The 18,116-nt window shown below is 32.0% G+C and overlaps 2 protein-coding genes across 2 annotated transcripts; both read left to right on the top strand.

Moving 5' to 3' along the window:
• The first annotated feature begins 845 nt into the window (after positions 1-845).
• On the top strand, positions 846-11,882 carry LOC139492213 (spondin-1-like). The gene is made up of 6 exons (XM_071280396.1): positions 846-981; positions 3,591-3,731; positions 5,525-5,662; positions 6,780-6,917; positions 8,084-8,230; positions 10,954-11,882. Exons 1-6 carry the CDS (start codon positions 846-848, stop codon positions 10,956-10,958), a joined length of 705 nt encoding a protein of 234 aa, XP_071136497.1. The 3' UTR covers positions 10,959-11,882.
• A 3,747-nt stretch (positions 11,883-15,629) lies between these two features.
• LOC139492212 (myb/SANT-like DNA-binding domain-containing protein 3) lies at positions 15,630-16,076 on the top strand. Its single transcript, XM_071280395.1, has one exon. The coding sequence runs from the start codon at positions 15,630-15,632 to the stop codon at positions 16,074-16,076; it is 447 nt and encodes a 148-aa protein (XP_071136496.1).
• The last annotated feature ends 2,040 nt before the right edge of the window (positions 16,077-18,116 follow it).

Raw genomic sequence — 18,116 nt, 5'->3', positions numbered from 1 at the left:
TAAACTGTGAAACAAATCAAGTTTAAAAGCTAACGATAAAACAAATATGTCAGATAGCAAACGTCGACAACGACTGTATTACGGACTCCTGACTTCATAGAACAGACACAATATATAATGTAGTGAGGTTATACGCCCAACTCATTCCTAAACATAATGATCAAGTTAGTGTTTTAGATTTATCAATTAAACGAGTTTGTTCAAAATGTGTAATTCATAAAAAACAAAGGAAAATCTCTGCATTAAAGAAATGATTTGGTGCGTATAAGCATAGCTACATCCTGTCGATAAACTTGATTACTGAAACGTACAAAATCTTGGTCAAAGAGAAAAATTACATCTTTAATAATATCATTACTATGCCAGTCGGTTTATTTATATACTAGACTTCAGATAGGTTTAGGCATACCCATCTTTCATTCGTTCATTGAATAAGTCTTTCTTACTTTACTTGAATTTTGTTTTAATGGAGAGTTACACACTCGCAAATATGTTAATATCTCCACATTATTATATGTCTGTCCCAAGTAAGACGCCTGTTACTCAGTGGTCTATTTTTCGTAATTCATTTAGTATTTATGCGGTTGTTGCTTTTCTCGTTTACATTATTTCATATTTTTTATTTTTCCATGGCCTTTCATAGCTTACTTTAGCTTACAATGTACTGCTAATATATAGTATGTCAATTGCTTATTTATAAAGGTTGTACGGATACTTCTTATTGTTTCTTAAACATGTTAAATTTACATCAATTGATATCTGATGGATAGTTGTCTCATTATTTTTATATTCATTGAATCCATTTCAACGTTTTACTGCTGTGATGTTAATATTTTCCAGAAGCAATGCCTTGTATAATGAGTGCATGGACTAACTGGCAAGCACCAGATGCCACGGGAACTATATACAGATATAGAACTGTAGTCAGACCTCCCTTAAATGGTGGCAATAAATGTGAAGAACTTTTCGAACTTAAGAAAGGTAATTTTTGATACCTTCACCAGACAGAATAATAAATCTTCATCATCATTTTTCAAACCTGGATAATACTTTGTCCGTACTTTTATTAAAAGTATAGGTTTAACAAGGCCACTGCAGGCTATCTCCTTAAAATTGAAGCTACACAGATATTAGTTGTTTGTCAGGTTCATGTGACGATGAGATAACTATATTAGATTTATATACTTTGAATTGTAAAGGCTTCAAAATATACCAAACACTACACTGCAAATTAAATGAAAAAAAACAAGATGTATTTTCTATAACACAAAAGACTATTTTGCTACATGAATTCTTCACATACAAAAATAATAACATCATGACAAAAACGAAAAAGGTCGAAAAGAATAAGTCCTCAAAACTTAAACTGAGCAAAGCCGGGTTAATTTCAGACGCTACAGAAGGGTATCAAAAGTACCAGGAATATTATTTAATACATAAGACACGCGTTTCGTCTACATAAGACTCATCAGTGACGCTCAGATCAAAATTGGTAAGAAGCCAAACAAGAACATAGTTGAAGAGGATTGAAAACACAAATTTCCAAAACGTTGTGCAAAATACGGCCAAGGTAATCAATTCCGGGGATAAGAAAATAAATCCTTAGTTTTTCGAAAAAAATCAAAGTTTTGTAACAGGAAATTTATAAAAATAGACCTTATAATTGAAATTCATGTCAACACTAAATTGTGACTACTGGGTTGGTGATAACCTCGGGGACGAAACGTCCACCAGCAGTGGCATGGTCTGCTCCATTAGTTGCATTTGTCACACTAGTAAGCATAACGTCTGTGATAAATCTCATTTGACGTTGTCACAATCGATGAAACAAGGACGGAGTTGTGGTTATGACAATTGGAACATATCTGTAATTATGTGTTATACAGATAATCTTACTTTTAGATTAAGAATTCCTATCTAGATATGAACCAAGGGTTTACACAAAAAATGTCATTTGTCACTGGTTGTCTTTTGCAATGAAGGAGGGAAAATATCTATATCTGAATATAGAATCGTGAAGTGTTTCTATATAAAAGGAATTTTTATGAATATTTCTATGATTTGTAAATTTACACAAAAGAAGTGTATCGATAACATTTCATATATAACAAGATACACATCAATATAACAAGGACAAGGAGTGATTTGACCCCAAGAAACAGCAAGACCGGGTACGTCATCGGGGAAGGCGTCTTATCATATGCATTCATCACACGGAAGGCGAATCAACGCTCAGCAAAAACAGGGTGATTGAAAATATCAAATTCCATAGTAAATTCGAAAATGGAGACGTCAATAAAACCTGACAAAATCAAATGCTCGACTATATCAAATAGCAGAACGAATAGAAGGCAAGTGTCATATTTCGTTAGTGGTACACAAATATTCCGAAAAAAAATGGTGAGTTGAGCTCGGTTTTATAGCTAGCTATACTTCCGTCTTGTATAATGATTGTTGATAGTTCAGCAATTTAACAATTGAGATGCGCATCATGAGAAAACATAATCGAGTAACGTGAGAATAAGCGTAATATTGCAGTAGGATTTGTTTGATTATACCTCATAGATGCTTAAACATGCATAATTGTACCAGAAAAAAGACGGAGTAATTCAAACAAACTAACAAAAATATATGCTTCAACAATGAGACCAATCCATCACGTAGTGTGCGGCACACAATATTTAATCTAGACTACAATCTGTCGATACCTGTATCTTAGCATTGCACAAGGTCATGTTTTTCTCTGACTGTTTATAATGTCTATACACTAAGTCCAAAAGATGTTTGATGTGTACTAATTGATAATAGATGCATATTTTTTTATTAGTTGTTATTGGCTTTGAACTAGCTATCAGTAACTGCGAGGTCTGCACTTATTGTCTATTTAGTGTTGGGATGTACGAGACCACCTTTTTTATTAGATATATCCCATTTGTATCCATCTAATGAGTTAAGCTTTTATTCAAACAATTTGTATAGTTCGTTTTTATGTTGTACTGTTACACAACTGTTCTATGTTAGGGAAGTGTTGGGACCCCACTAACATGTATCCCCCCGCCTGCAATTATGTGGTTGTCGTTTATTGTTGTGAAACATATTTGTTTTTCGCTCATTTTTTGACATTGATAAGGTCGTTAGTTTTCTCGTTTGAATTGTTTTACATTTGAAAGTTCTGGATCTTTTCAAGTTGACTATATGGTATTGACTTTGATCATTGTTGAAGGCTGTACAGTGAGCAATAGCTATTAATTTCTGTGTCATTTAGTCACTTGTCAAAGAGTTGTCTTATTGGAAACTAACTTATTGGGGCCTTTTATAGCTGACTATACGGTATGGGCTTTACTCATTGTACTCACCGTACGGTGACTTATAGTTGTTAATGTCTGTGTCATGTTGGTCTCTTGTGGACAGTTGTCTCATTGGCAATCATACCACATCTCCTTTTTTATGTTATCTTTTATAATGGGTAAATGTTTAGTCGAAATGAACTTCTAGTGCAATAATACTAGTACCGTTAATGTTATCCTACATGTTCAGAATTGTTGGTTCTACAAATAAACAGTGGTTATGAGTTAAATTGTATAATTTAGAACAAATGCCTTGTATGCTGAGCGAATGGACAATTTGGAGTTCAGCAGATGCAACTGGAACAGCTTCCAGATACAGGACAGTCATTAGACCTACTCTTAATAATGGCACAGAATGTGGAGACCTTCTGGAATCAAGGAAAGGTTTGTTTAATAATGAATATATCAATGAATAGATAGTATTCAGTAAAAACAAACCTGTATTCTAACATACTGAACTCCATGGTCAATTTAAACAGGAGAAGTCCATAAAACCTTACAGAATCAAACGATAGACTAAATTACTCCAAAGAAGGTATTAAAATAACTGCCATATTCCTGACTTTGTACAGGCATGTTCCGAAGAAAGTGGTTAGTTAAACCTGGTTTTATACCCTTCCACTTGTATAACACTTAGTATATAGTTCCGATTTAGTTACATAATTTAACCGTAAGAATTTACCTTACAACAGTAACGCGCGTCTGGCGTACTAAATTATAATCCTGGTACCTTTGATAACTATATGCTATAAAAAGGCAAAGTCAGGAATCGGATGTTCAGTAGTTGCCGTTTTTTTATGTTAGTTTCTCGTTTCTCTATATTTTTTTTTATATAAATGGGACCATTGGTTTTCCCGTTTGAATGGTTTTACACTAGTAAGTTTTGGGGCCCTTTATAGCTTGCTGTTCGGTGTGAGCCAAGGCTCCGTGTTGAAGACCGTACTTAGACAGACATATAATGGTTTACTTTTATAAATTGTTACTTTGATGCAGAGTTGCATCTTATATATTAATATCAATATCTATTGACTCAACAAATTGACAACCTTTGTCAAATATAAAAACAAAGAGATGTGGTATGAATGCCAATGAGACAACAATCCACCCACGTTTGCTTAAAATGGATGTAAGCAATAACATGAATAATATGCAACCTTACGGCCTTCGGCAATGAGAATACCCAATACTGTAGAGTCGGTTTTTTTTTTAAATAACTATTACGTATTTTCTTACAAATCCTATTTAAAGCTGAGTTTATTTTCGTACTGAATCTGTGATGCAGTAACATTGGTACTGTTAATTTTATCATATCTTTGGAGTATTAGTTACATTAAATAAGGTTGTGGCTGTGTTTTATTTTTTTATTTTATCATATAGCACAACTTCCATGTATCCCGAGTTTTTTTTAACATATATTAATCATGAAGATGTACCTGATTACAGATTAGCTAAATATCTATCGTAAATGATCGTATGCTAGTCACAGAAATAAGTATTAATAATACGTCTAAACAATTGACAACTCTGCAACAGAACCGTCTATTACAGTACAAGTGAATGTGATACACGGCTAAAATCACATTCTTTGTTCATTCTATATTCATAACTACTCAAAATATCAACACAACAATGTTAAATCTGCAAATTTGCGGATGCCAATTTTTATTCTTCCTTGGTTACACTTAACGAACCGTATCAAAAAGAACTGTCATATTTCTGACTAAGGACAGTTATGCTCATGCTCCGAAGATGTTGTGAGTTAAACCTGGTTCCGTAAGCCTCCCACTTATGTGATACTTGTATATATTTCCGTTATAGGGACAAAATATTACCGTACAATTAACCATAATAGAATTTAAAAACGGTTGATTTATCTGATTTCCACCAAGCACATAACCATTATGAAATATCAAAACAAGGAGACGTGGTATGATTGCCAAGAGACAACTATCATCCCAAGTTTTAAAAAAACTGGATGAAAGCAATTGTGGTCAATCATACGGCTATGAGATACCCAATACCGTATAATCGACTAGAAATAAGCATTACATAAATTATTTATGGGTCATACTGAACATAATGTGCAGTAAGATTGGTATCGTTAATGTTACTGCATCTGTTGAATACTAATTGCACTAAAGAAAACCAGTGGATATGTGTTATATTTTATCATTTAGTACCACTGCCATGTATCAGGAGTGATTGGTTTCCATGGAGTCAAGACGCCACAGGAACGCGTACTAGATACAGACTTGTACTTAGACCTGCTATTAGTGGGGGCAAGGGATGTGAAGACCTTCTGCAAGGATTGAGAGGTTTGTTCAATTTTGAATTTACCTATAAAGAAAATATTATCGTCACTTTGGAAAAGTATTTAAAGATTTTTTCCGACTCAAGAAAGCTATTTTCATAACTCTATAGTAGTGTAAGGGTCAAATAATGCAATATAACCATTGGATTTCAAATATGAATCTCCAAGTATTTGTGTATCAATTTAGATATGTATGATTTATAAAGTTAGACAACATAAGTGCAATGTTCAAATCTCATTTATCAATTCAGAAGACAAAAATAAATATAAAAAAGGGAAAGAAAATCGTTAACTCAAAAAGAAGCCAGGTACGTCAATATGGTACTTGTACACTCAATGCAAATCAACACTGTAATATAAACCATTGAACCGAATGGTCAATTTTCAATGGAGAGGTCCATAAAACCTGACAGAATCGAACATTAGACTATATATCCTTTAATGAAACGTCTTGAAAACAACTGTCATCACCTACTTTGGACAGACATGTTTCGAAGATGTTGTGAGTTAAACCTGGTTTCGTAAACCTTTCACTTGACACTTGTATATAGTTCAAGTAAAGTGACTATTTTTAACCGTAATGTTTAACCATAATATCAAATGAGAAAGCTGGACTCAACACAATTGCCACTAAACACATAACATCCGTTATTGAATTTAAAAACAAGGGGATGTGGTATGATGGTCAATGAGACAAATATCAACCAAAATTCAAATGAAGTGGATGTAAGCAATTATAGTCAACTGCATGGCCTTCAACATTACGAAATAAAACATACCATTTAGTCGGCTATACATAACCATTTCATATTTAATCTTTTAATAGCTAATTCTATATGATGTATACAATGGGATGTCGTATGATAACCGATGAGACTCAAGTTTAAATGAAGTTGATGTAAGCAATTATTAATAGACACGCGTTGGGCCTTCAACAATAGGTAAACCCCGAACCGTATAGTCGGCTATAAATAACCTTTATATTATATACTTATGTATATGTGTATTGTCATCCTGAACCTGTAGTGCAGTATCATTGGTACCGTTCATGTTACTACATCTGTTGAGTACTAGTTGCACTAAAGAAAAACAGCGGTTATATGTAATATTTTATCATTTAGTACCACTACCATGTATCACGAGTGATTGGTTTCCATGGAGTCAAGACGCCACAGGAACGCGTACTAGATACAGACTTGTACTTAGACCTGCTATTAATGGGGGCAAGGGATGTGAAGACCTTCTGCAAGGAGAGAGAGGTTTGTTCAATTTTGAATTTACCTATAAAGAAAATATTATCGTCACTTTGGAAAAGTATTTAAAGATTTTTTCCGACTCAAGAAAGCTATTTTCATAACTCTATAGTAGTGTAAGGGTCAAATAATGCAATATAACCATTGGATTTCAAATATGAATCTCCAAGTATTTGTGTATCAATTTAGATATGTATGATTTATAAAGTTAGACAACATAAGTGCAATGTTCAAATCTCATTTATCAATTCAGAAGACAAAGATAAATATAAAAAAGGTAAAGAAAATCGTTAACTCGTAATTTGTTCTGTTCAAAACATTGTGCAAAATATATCTTTCAAAACATTGTGCAAAATAGATCTTTCAAAACATTGTGCAAAATAAAGAAATACGTGGCACGAGTTTTTACATGTTCAGTGCTATAGAATTTTTTTCAAATAATGTTTCATTGCATACAATGAAATAACCATCACTGGAATCATAATTATTGATTATAACCACTATTGCATTAAAAAAATCATGATTTTTTAAAATAAAATCCATTGGAGATTCACTAACCCTCTATGGGTACATAGAGGGTCAGTAGCGAACCATATAACTTATAATATCTTCAATGAGAAAATCCTATACCGTACAGTCGGCTATAAATAACTATCACACATTAACTAATCTTATATCATGGATACGTTAATAATATCATATATGTATAGTTTTAGTTGCATTTATGAAAACCATTTGATATATAAAGGCAACAGTAGTATATCGGTGTTTAAAAGTCATAAATTGATAGAGAGAAAACATATCCGTGTCAAAAACTAAAAGCAAGGGAAACACATCAACAGTTACTATAAGAGGAAAACAAAGAAACAAAGGGAACATCGAAGATCATCGAAGTGCAGCAAATATAAACGCTAGCACAAATAGAAACGAACTATTTGATAACAACTGCCCTATTTCGGACTTGGTACAGGACATTTTATGAAAAAATGGTCAGTTGAACCTGGTTTAATGGCTAGCAAAACCTCCCGCTTTATGACAATGTTAAAAAATATCACTAAAATACTACGTGACAGAAGCACAGCACAAATACACGCAAGAACATTCATAACAGAGAAACGCGAAACACATAATATAATAGAACATGTTATATTTTATTATATTTTATTATCAAGTTCCACTGCCATGTATCCTCAGTCCCTGGTCACCGTGGGGTACACCAGATGCAAATTCAGTAGGTTTCAGATCCAGAACTGTAATCAGACCTGCTCTTAATAATGGCACGGAATGTAATGGGAATCTTCTGGAAAGTAAACAATTTAGTAAGTTTATTTTGAATATTTCAAAAATTCATCCAAAAAAAACCAGTTTACAAGCTGTAAATGCACGCGATTTCGCGGGTGTGTTCTAGTAACTTTTGAAACGTAATAAAGACGTTCTCCATCCTAATAACTGTCTAGCAGTTAAAATAGCAAATGATAAATAGCATGATATGTCATATCTGAATATTATGTGTGTGTTCCTGTCTTCTATTATATCTAGGATCTATAAATAAAGGCAACAGAAGTTTACCGGTGATCAAATCTCATAAATAGATTAAGATAATTTATAAATTAAAATAACAAAGGAAAGAATTGTATAACCTCCAATAGGAGCGAGACCAGGGGTGTCACAAGTTACTGGTCTATCTATATACATGCATCACCAGCTTAAGATATATCAATACAAATTTTATACAGTAACCTACACAAGCAAACGCTACTTATAAAATACTTTCAAAATTCTTTTAACTGATTAAATAGATGAATATAACTTGTTCACATTAATTCATAAATAATTGATTAACATAATTCATTTTGATTTACAAAGGTACTATATGCAAGTGTATAACTAAAATAAAAGAGTTGTTCGATCAATCTTGTCTTAATTCAAGGGCAAAAAAAATGTCGGAAATTGGCAGTTGATGATTAAAATAGGGTATCAAGTTTCTTCAACTCATAGACACACACAATATTTTTCATGTTATCTCTAAAACTTAAAATTTTGCACAATCTCCAAATCCGGAGTGATCGCATAGATCCAGTTATTTTGACCTTAAAGAGAATGAGTTAACAAACGGCAGAGGCCTCTTGAAGTTTAATTACTCTCCTGTATATGTAAAACTAATAAAACTAAAAAACCCTAACACATTTGTGCATTATGTATTGCCAGTGGATAGAGGGGATGCTTTACATGGTATTGATATTTTAGATATTCAATTTGCAATTAATGACCAATAATATTTTTGGAAACCCTTCTCCTGGAGGTTAGAGGTAGGACTATTTTTTATTCAACATTTATAAAAAGAGAAAGGATAAAATTAGAAAATCCAACTGACTGAGGAAATACAAAATTTTTAAAATAAGGTACAAAGGACAATCTTGATGAAATAGAAGCCAAAAAATATCAACTTAGAATTTTGAGACAGAACAAAGTTAAAGGTCAATATGTTATGTCAAGAATCAAATGGACTGAAGAAGGGGAGAGGACAACTAATTTTCTAATTGGATTTTAGATATAGTTCATATCGAAATTCCACTTAATTTGAATATTGCCATTTTTTGCCCCTATGAATTTTGTAAATTGAATTTTATCAAAAAATGAAGTTATTATACTGACAAAGTACTTCGTTTACAGACCTAAGATGCAAGATATCAAAACCTTATATCAAAGGTCTTCGAAATTACATAAAAGAAAACTTGATTTTAGAGAAACATATTTCCTCAAAATATTTAAGTGTGGAAGAACACAATTTTTACTGGAACCCCTGAGCTAGGCTCACTGATTAAATTTAAAGGCGGTAAGTGCATATACATATGTGTATATCAGTATTTGAAAGCATTTGTATAAAAAGTAAAATCACTAAAATATGGAACTCCGAGGAAAATTCAAAACGGAAAGTCCATAATTTTCTATACTATTAATCCATATGCATGTACATATATTTCTTGCACTACTATTACCACTATTTTTAAATAAATGAACATGTTTTTACGATACGTAATCCATAGGTCTCATACTGTTATTACATAGAATGCTTATTATGATTATTTATTTCACTTGCTTAAGTATTGTGCCACAAGATAAATATATGCTGTTAATTCATGAAGAAAAAGATAATTATAAAAAATAGAAAATGGTGGACTAAAACCTGCTTTTAAAACTAAATTAACCACTCATTTGTATGACAGTCGTACCAAATTCCATTATAATGGCAACAACGGGTTAGCAAAACAAACACAATATTATAGGTAAAAACGTCAACAAGTGGGATGCAGCAGTCAATATTGTAATATATTCTTAATCACTATAAAAACAAATAACTGCTTGAACAAATGAAAATAAAAGATATTTAGACCAAGAGCATAAGCAAAAACGAAGGATATAATTTCAAAATTGACCATAGCACAATGGCAGGATGTATGCGAGAAATATCTGTTTGGGTGCTCCGTATGAAATTTTCTTATGATTTATAATTTTTAAAATTTAAGCAGATACTGAAATGAAATTTTGTACACTTAATCAGTAAATCATGAAATTAGTTCTATACTTGTTTTATTTATTTCCGGCGGGTAAATAATATTATATTGAGACAGTCCTCAAACTTTACGGACAACACTCGTAAGTACTGAGCTACGTCATAAATATATAATCAACAATTGACTAACCAGTAAAGGTTGAACAAAGGAAAAAATGAGCATTTTACACGAAATTAAGATGATAAACAAATGCCAGTACCAAGAAGTAATACTTCAAAGCAATCTTGTATTATTTGGAAGCATCATACGGAATACTTATTCCTAAGGATTAAGTAAGAGTGTTTCTGTTTAATTATTTGGGAAAATTTAGAAAATTACAAACTTCAATGTATATAATAATCGCATGAGTGAATCTCAATTTTTTAATAACAAAAATAAAACAATGACTTTAGTAATATATAAATTGTAACAAGTGCAAAAAATATAAAATCGCACAAAAAGTAAACATGTTGTAATTCTACTTTCAGCATAAAGTAGAGCCATGAAGAATGGAAGAACTATACACAAAGAATATTGGCTAATGACATCACTAACCTACAAATAGATGGATTGCGGAAAACTGTATAAAAATTATCTTCAAGTTGTTTCATGAATTGGCGGGATTTTACATTACAAATGTTTGTGTACATTTATATTACAAGTTTTTTTTTAATTGTTTCTATGTGTCTCTTCTTATTCTTAATTAATATGTATTTTGTGTTTTCTATCTCCGTTTAAACATGTTTTATTTTTCGTGTTGATCTTTGCTCCTTATAGGGTTATACCTCTAATAAATATATACTAGTCAACAAAAGAAACGATACACGACTTTTTTTTCAAATTAAAGATGAAGTTTTACGTTTATAGGACTAATATTGAAGGTAGTAATATTTAATGACCATGGAAATATAAATCCGTTCTCATGACGTCATTTGGCGATTATTTTTTTTTGACAAAAATTTACATAAAACGACAATTTTAAAAACAGAGGTTCTAACTGATGATGCCAACCTCTCATTTAAAGAGAAAGACAATGTTTGCCATCAATTCTTTTTTAAAAATCGTACAGTTTCTTTGTTTATTTTTAAAGCAAAGTTCGGCCCCACAAGAAATCGTTAAAATGTAAACATTATCAATTGATTTACCATTGACAGTATGTGTACAGTGAATTTAAAAAAAAAAACGTTAATAATTTTAAAACTAATCCGAAAGGTTCCAAATTTACAGTGTGTTCTAAAACTTTGATTTGAGACGAAAACATTTTTTTCTTTTTTGGCATTTTTGAGAAATTAAAAAAAAAACACACTATTTTTACCAAAATTTAAAAAAAAAATAATATTTCAACCCATTAGTGACAATATGAACATTACTTAATAAGCATATTGAATATTTTTAAACAAATTTAAAATTTATTTAGTAATTATGTGTCGATTTTGTGTCCAACTTTCCGCAAAAATAATTTGCACCCTGTGATCGTTTACATGGAATTTAGTTACTTCCCGACAGGTTTTGATTTTCATTATCATATGTGCATACATTGTAAATGGAAGCTTTTTAAAATAGTGTATCTCATTTTGTTTTAGTTTTAGTACTATTTGATGAATTTTATTCTAAAGTCGTGTATCGTTTCTTTTGTTGACTAGTATATGTAAGTACCTGAAATGTGTAACGGGTTTTGTACTAATGTATGTTAATCTATTATGATGGATTGAGGGTTAAACCATGGGTAACTGTTGAAATGGATTTTAAAATGTCTTATTTGTTTTTTGTCAATAAAAATCGGAATCAATTTCATGCTTTATATCTTTTATAAACGGCAATACAAGGAAGAACATTATATGTGTACAACCATCAGCTATACGCAGGCATCATTTTCTCAAAAAGGTTTTAAATGCCGGAAAGGAAAAGTCTAGCATACCATATTTTTATACCTCAGTCAATCCTTTGGTCAGGTTTATTCGAGTAATGCAACTTATCACTACTTGTCTTCAGCTATATATCTACCATTTTTTTTTTATAAATATATATAGGTATCGATATAATACTGATCTATTTAACAAACACAACTGTCCTACATTTAGTGGAAAGGCCAATTGACAAGTACAAATCTGTCAAATTAAGAAAAAGAAAAAGAAGATTTATCGATAATTAAAATTAAAAAAATAAATTCACAAGGATAATAATCTTGAAACCTGTTGTGTGTTTTCATCTTACAATTCAACGAGATGAAAATAAAAAAGGTGAATCCTAAAAAATGTTATAACTGTGACGTTAGTTAAGTGAGGGTACCCATCAGGCAAAAACAATATCAATCAGACAAACACAACCCTTCATTAACTGATTATTCTTTTGTTTGATTGATGTTGTGCTGTTGCACAATCGTCAATGATCAGGGATTGGTTTTTGAGAACATTTTAATATTTCAATGCCTGTCATTTTCTGTCCAAATGAATTGTTTATGCTTGACCAATGTCAGTTGCTGTAGATCAAATTTGATTTTCATCTTTTATTATCTCAAAAACAAATATGTCTGAACGAAATCAGGAACCAGTTATTCGTTGCTGTCAATCATACATGTTTTTCTTCTACTATTTTCGTGGTACCAAACAAAAATACCATTCTTCTAAATTCATTTCAAATGTGTCGTCTCTGAAGTCTTTTTTGATTTACATTGATCAGGAACGTTCATAAAAAAACCACATATGGGCTAACACTCAAAATTGTCATCCAAAATACAAACCAATCAGTCTAATCCTAGTTTTCTTTTACCTTTTTTTAAACCATTTTTTAATTCCTTGAAACTTTATAACATAAGACAAAGTAATCATTGAAGATATTCCGACTATGACTGACATGAAAAAGTATAATCGATATGGATTCCGTGAACTGACGTTAGTTCGTACATTGATAGTTCTTCTTCTTTTTCTTCGAATGTCCTTCCAATAATAGTTTTGGTAGTAGATAAGGTTGATGGTGTTGATGGCTCTGAAATTGCATCATTAATTGTTGATATTGAGCTTGCATAGTATGCATATGTTTTAAGCGTTTACAGTTCTAAATGTCTAATTCTGTGCTCGTTTAATTTTTGTTCAATAAGTTGGCTACAGAAGTTGTGAAGATGCTGGTTTTGATAAGCACTATTTATTGGAGACTGACATTTATGTTTGAAGGCTCAGTCCAATGGTTATTTTGTTGTCTGCCTAAATTTTGCGATTTTTGTAGAATCTCTACCGTAGAGGTAAGCCTTTCAATTTGTGTCTCTAAATACGAGATGTATGCCTTATCTAGACTGATTTCTACTTTGGCCTTAGATTTTGTCCGTTGTTTTTACCTTCAATTTTGGGAAGATCATTTGCTTCTTGTTGAATTCCACTTTGATCGACATTTTTAAATATTTTTATTTAATGTATTTATTTCATTGATCTCATGATTTTCTGTAAGATGAACCTGTTGTTCTGGAGTTTGTTTCCTGATTGGTGGATCTATTACAATATTATCAGGCTTATCAGTCTCAGTATTGATAGACTTAATTTCCCTGTTATTATGCAGTGTTTTCACTATAGTGAGGCTATCATTATGTTTTTCAGGTTTTCACTACATATGTGGCATAAAAAATCATTTTGTCTAAATATTAACAGATTTTTGTCTGAGATTCCAGCACATGTAAAGTGTAGCCATAGAGTACTTTCACTACATTCTATTGTATCATCATGCGAGGGTTGTTGGCACATTGGACAAAGATCTATAATTTGAAGAGATGTTTCTTGTATAGTTTCAATGCTTACTAGATGGTAGTTTCTAGAAGTTTTCTGCTTTATTTGTAATGTTTCCAACTCTAGAGATGTGTTGGTTGCATTTTGTTACAAAGTATGTACATTTAAAGATGACTTTTGTTTTAATTCCAAATTTGCCAAAGTTTGAAATATATTGTTATTTATATCATTTAAATCATGATGTTTCTGTTTTATTTCATTACATAGCTGAGAGTAAATTTCTTTCACAAAGATCCCATTTATAAGTAACTGTGAGGATGTATGGTAGAAATTAATAGTAAATTTCTTTTGTTTTCCTTTGGAGCCATCTTAACAACACTGTCCCCTTTGTTATCCACAGCATTACGTTCTTCAGTTGAGAAGGTTTCCATATGGCTTGTGAGAATTAAAGGTATAATTTGTTTTGCAGGCTCATATTTCTGTTAACTGACAGTGCATCGTTTGAAGTGTAAAGCGCAGATGTACGTCATTTCTAAAACCGGATGTTTGCTTAATGGCGATAAAGATCACAAATCCGCATAACTTTTTTTTTATTGAAGCGGTGTGCTGACAATGTATGAACTAAAGAATTGCTCAAATCTCAGTCCAATAAACAAGGTTGTTAATTTAATTTGACCTTTGATCAATTGAACTCCAAATCAAAAGTTATCTTTTCACTCCAACGTGCTTTATACAACAAATACTGGTAAAATACTCAATTATTGCACAAAAGATATTGTCTGGCAACGAAACTTTTCCTTAAATCTTAAATTTTTTCTATTTATACATGTACATTGACAAAAAAAATCAGATGGGTCTTGTTCTTCTAAGGAACATCCAAGGAACATTCTCAAGAAAAGTTAGGTGAAATTAAGACTACCCAAATTTTACAATAATGATCACAACCAACAACATATGTGTCCTTCATTCGAATCTCAAGAAACAACCATTTTCTGGGTTCAATGATCTTTTCCAAAAAATGTTGTAAAATCAGGAAAAATGTACCAAGACTAACTTTTGAACATAATGAATAATTGAGGAATCTAAACTTCCTAATTAATTTATAATGTGAATGTGATGTGAAAATAAAGAAGTTACTTTGTATTAAGTTATACATTTTCTATTCAAAATTTGTAGTCACATATGAGTCTTTTGTAGACGAAATGCTCTTCTAGTGTACAACATTTTTATAATCCTGGACCCGGTTGCACGAACGTCAGTTAGTTTAACTAACTGTTAAGCCTTTAACTGTTAGTTTAAATTTTAACTGCAAGTTACGTAACTATTGATTAAAAATCCGTTGCACAACAGTTAGTTACGTTTGAGTTTACTAATTTATGTTTAACTAGTAGTTTGGTTTTTAACAATCAGTTATGTTCGACCTCGCGCAATTTCGCGTACTTTTGGCAGACATGGCGTCTAAGAGAGAAAGGCAACCAAACTGGAGCATCTCAGAAATAACTCTATTACAAGAACTTGTAGAAAAGGATGAGTTCGTGTTAAAATCAAAGCAAACAAACACCATAACAAATAACAAAAAAAATAAAAAGTGGGCAGAAATATGTTCTAAAATTAACGCAATGGGACTTCAAAAAAGAACGATGAAGCAAGTAATATATAAATGGGGAAACTTACAACAGAATGCAAAAAAAATATATAGTGAAGTAAAAAAACAGAGGAAATTGACTGGAGGAGGGCCGGCACCAAAGCCACCATCAGCCGTGGAAGAAAAAATCATTGAAATGATGAAGGACAGGCCAAATTTTAGTGGAATATCCTGTGGTTTTGAGTCCACTATGATTCCACTATGCCTCCAGTGTTTGAGAGTACGATTATTTTATTATGCATATGCTAAATAACTTAATATGAAATATACAGATACACGTATTAGCTAGCCAATCTTTCTTTATTGTCATGTATCTATTTGTTTTGTTCAAAAACGCTGGGGTTACAGTAATTTTAATGACGTCACAAAATGCAAAATTACCACATTTTTTACGATTTCGAAATAAAAAAGAACTTACCTTTCAAATACTGGTTATTCCTTCTCTTTATATGTACTCAATCTAACCAGAGCAAGCGATTATTGAACACACTAAATCCTTTTTTTTTTCCTTTAGATTGCATGATTACAAGTTTGACGTTTTCTAAAATCATACATATGAACATGTTTATAGTCATTCTGACTTTTAACTGAATGTCTATCGATTAAAAAATCTGAATTTCCAGTAAAACTCGAGTGTATAATCCAACTCCAATGTTGACATTCCAATCATGCACACTTATATCAAGAACATGACGTGACGTCATCTTTTAAAACGTGTGTACACAGAAGAGGCCACCCAAATTAATTAATAGCCGAGTCGAAAGTAAAAAAAAGTTAGCCCTTCGTGACTACTTCTTATACAAACATAATGTATATATAAATAAGAATACATGTATGTGGTATGAGTGCCAATGAGACAACTCTCCATCCAAGTCACAATGTTTTGAAAAAATAACAATTATAAGTCAAAGTACGGCCTTCAACACGAGCATTATAGTCTAGATGTTTTATGACAATAAAATTGACTGATTGATTGCTTATATAAAAATCTGTTAAGTTTTAAGATCAGATGCATCTTTTTCTTTTTTATTGTTTTCACGTTGTATGAGACAATAAATAAATACAAATAAAGCTTTCGTCACAACACAAATTTCTTTTGCATCGCCTCGGAACAGGGGCAACCGTGGGACGACCCAAGGGTAACTATGACCATAAGGGTGTGGATGGGGGTTTACAGAAAAGAGAATAATTGGCAAGAATGAATCACAGAAAGAATACGGAGAGAAATGGGCAAAATATTTAAAACAGAGAATAATGGGGAATAAGAAATAAAGAATAACTGCAAAAAAAATGGGGTAACTTAATATGGAGGATATATATATATATATATATAGAGAGAGAGAGACGGGGATGGGGGCGTTGGTGGTGGTGGGGGGGGGGGGGGGAGGATATGCGAGTGTTCGAGTTGGGATGGGATGGGAAGGGTGGGGTGGGTTGATTTTTTTGAAAACAAAATAGTTTGCTTCTACAATTTTGGAAAATTTCCGAAATTTATAAAAAAAATGTTTTTCCATCATAGTTTACTTGCTTCAACGGTATAATTGAAATAAAAAAAATGTTTTTGCCTTGTTGCGAAAGAAAATACTTGTTTTTCGCCAAGTGTGTCGCGGGGGTAAAATCCATGCCCCTCCTCTAGAAAATCAAATGGTTGCTCCCAAAGGAACCACAACTCAGACATCGTTACTTGTGCTACCTATCTCTTATAATTGTTAAGATAATAGCCAAATAAACTCGGGGGGGGGGGGGGGGGAGGGGGGGCTAAACGGTGCCTGACTCAATTAATTTATCATATATACAACATAGCATACCATCTTTCTTTTAATATACCACTTTTTACATTCGCTTGACTGTTTTTGCAGTTGGTGTGGTAGAGAAAGCTAAAAATATGCATGCAGAGATTCAGAGCTACTTAGAAAATTATACTGAAAGGTACAATTTACCCAGAGCAAATGATGTTCACCTTATACCTTTCTTGGAACCCTCAGTTGAGTCTAGTTACTCTGAAAACCAGATAGATGAGCTTGTGAACTTTCTTTGCTCAAAATATCCAAGCCTGCAAGATATGTCGTCAAGGGATATTTCATCTCTAATACATAACATTGTACAGTTCATAGTTAATTACAGACAAGGAGGTAATATCCTTGTTAATGCGATCAATATTATAGACTCGTAAAAACCGCGGTTTGCTTGTTGTTGAAATTAAAGCTTTTGGTGTATACAAAGAAGAAAAACTCTTGCTGAAGTATACGTAGATTGGGTTAAAGCATTAACTTTTACTTCTTGTCGTTATTCA

The sequence above is a fragment of the Mytilus edulis genome, chromosome 10, assembly GCF_963676685.1.
Source record: "Mytilus edulis chromosome 10, xbMytEdul2.2, whole genome shotgun sequence".
Taxonomy (NCBI): Eukaryota; Metazoa; Mollusca; class Bivalvia; order Mytilida; family Mytilidae; genus Mytilus; species Mytilus edulis.
Note: the sequence above shows the minus strand (reverse complement) of the source record. Positions and strands in the feature narration are given on the sequence as shown.

Coding starts and splice junctions, on each gene's coding strand:
- LOC139492213 (XM_071280396.1), top strand. CDS start 846: ATGCCTTGTATAATGAGTGCATGGACTAACTGGCAAGCACCAGATGCC. Junction 982..3,590: donor ACTTTTCGAACTTAAGAAAG/GTAATTTTTGAT, acceptor TGTATAATTTAG/AACAAATGCCTTGTATGCTG. Junction 5,663..6,779: donor CCTTCTGCAAGGATTGAGAG/GTTTGTTCAATT, acceptor TTTATCATTTAG/TACCACTACCATGTATCACG.
- LOC139492212 (XM_071280395.1), top strand. CDS start 15,630: ATGGCGTCTAAGAGAGAAAGGCAACCAAACTGGAGCATCTCAGAAATA.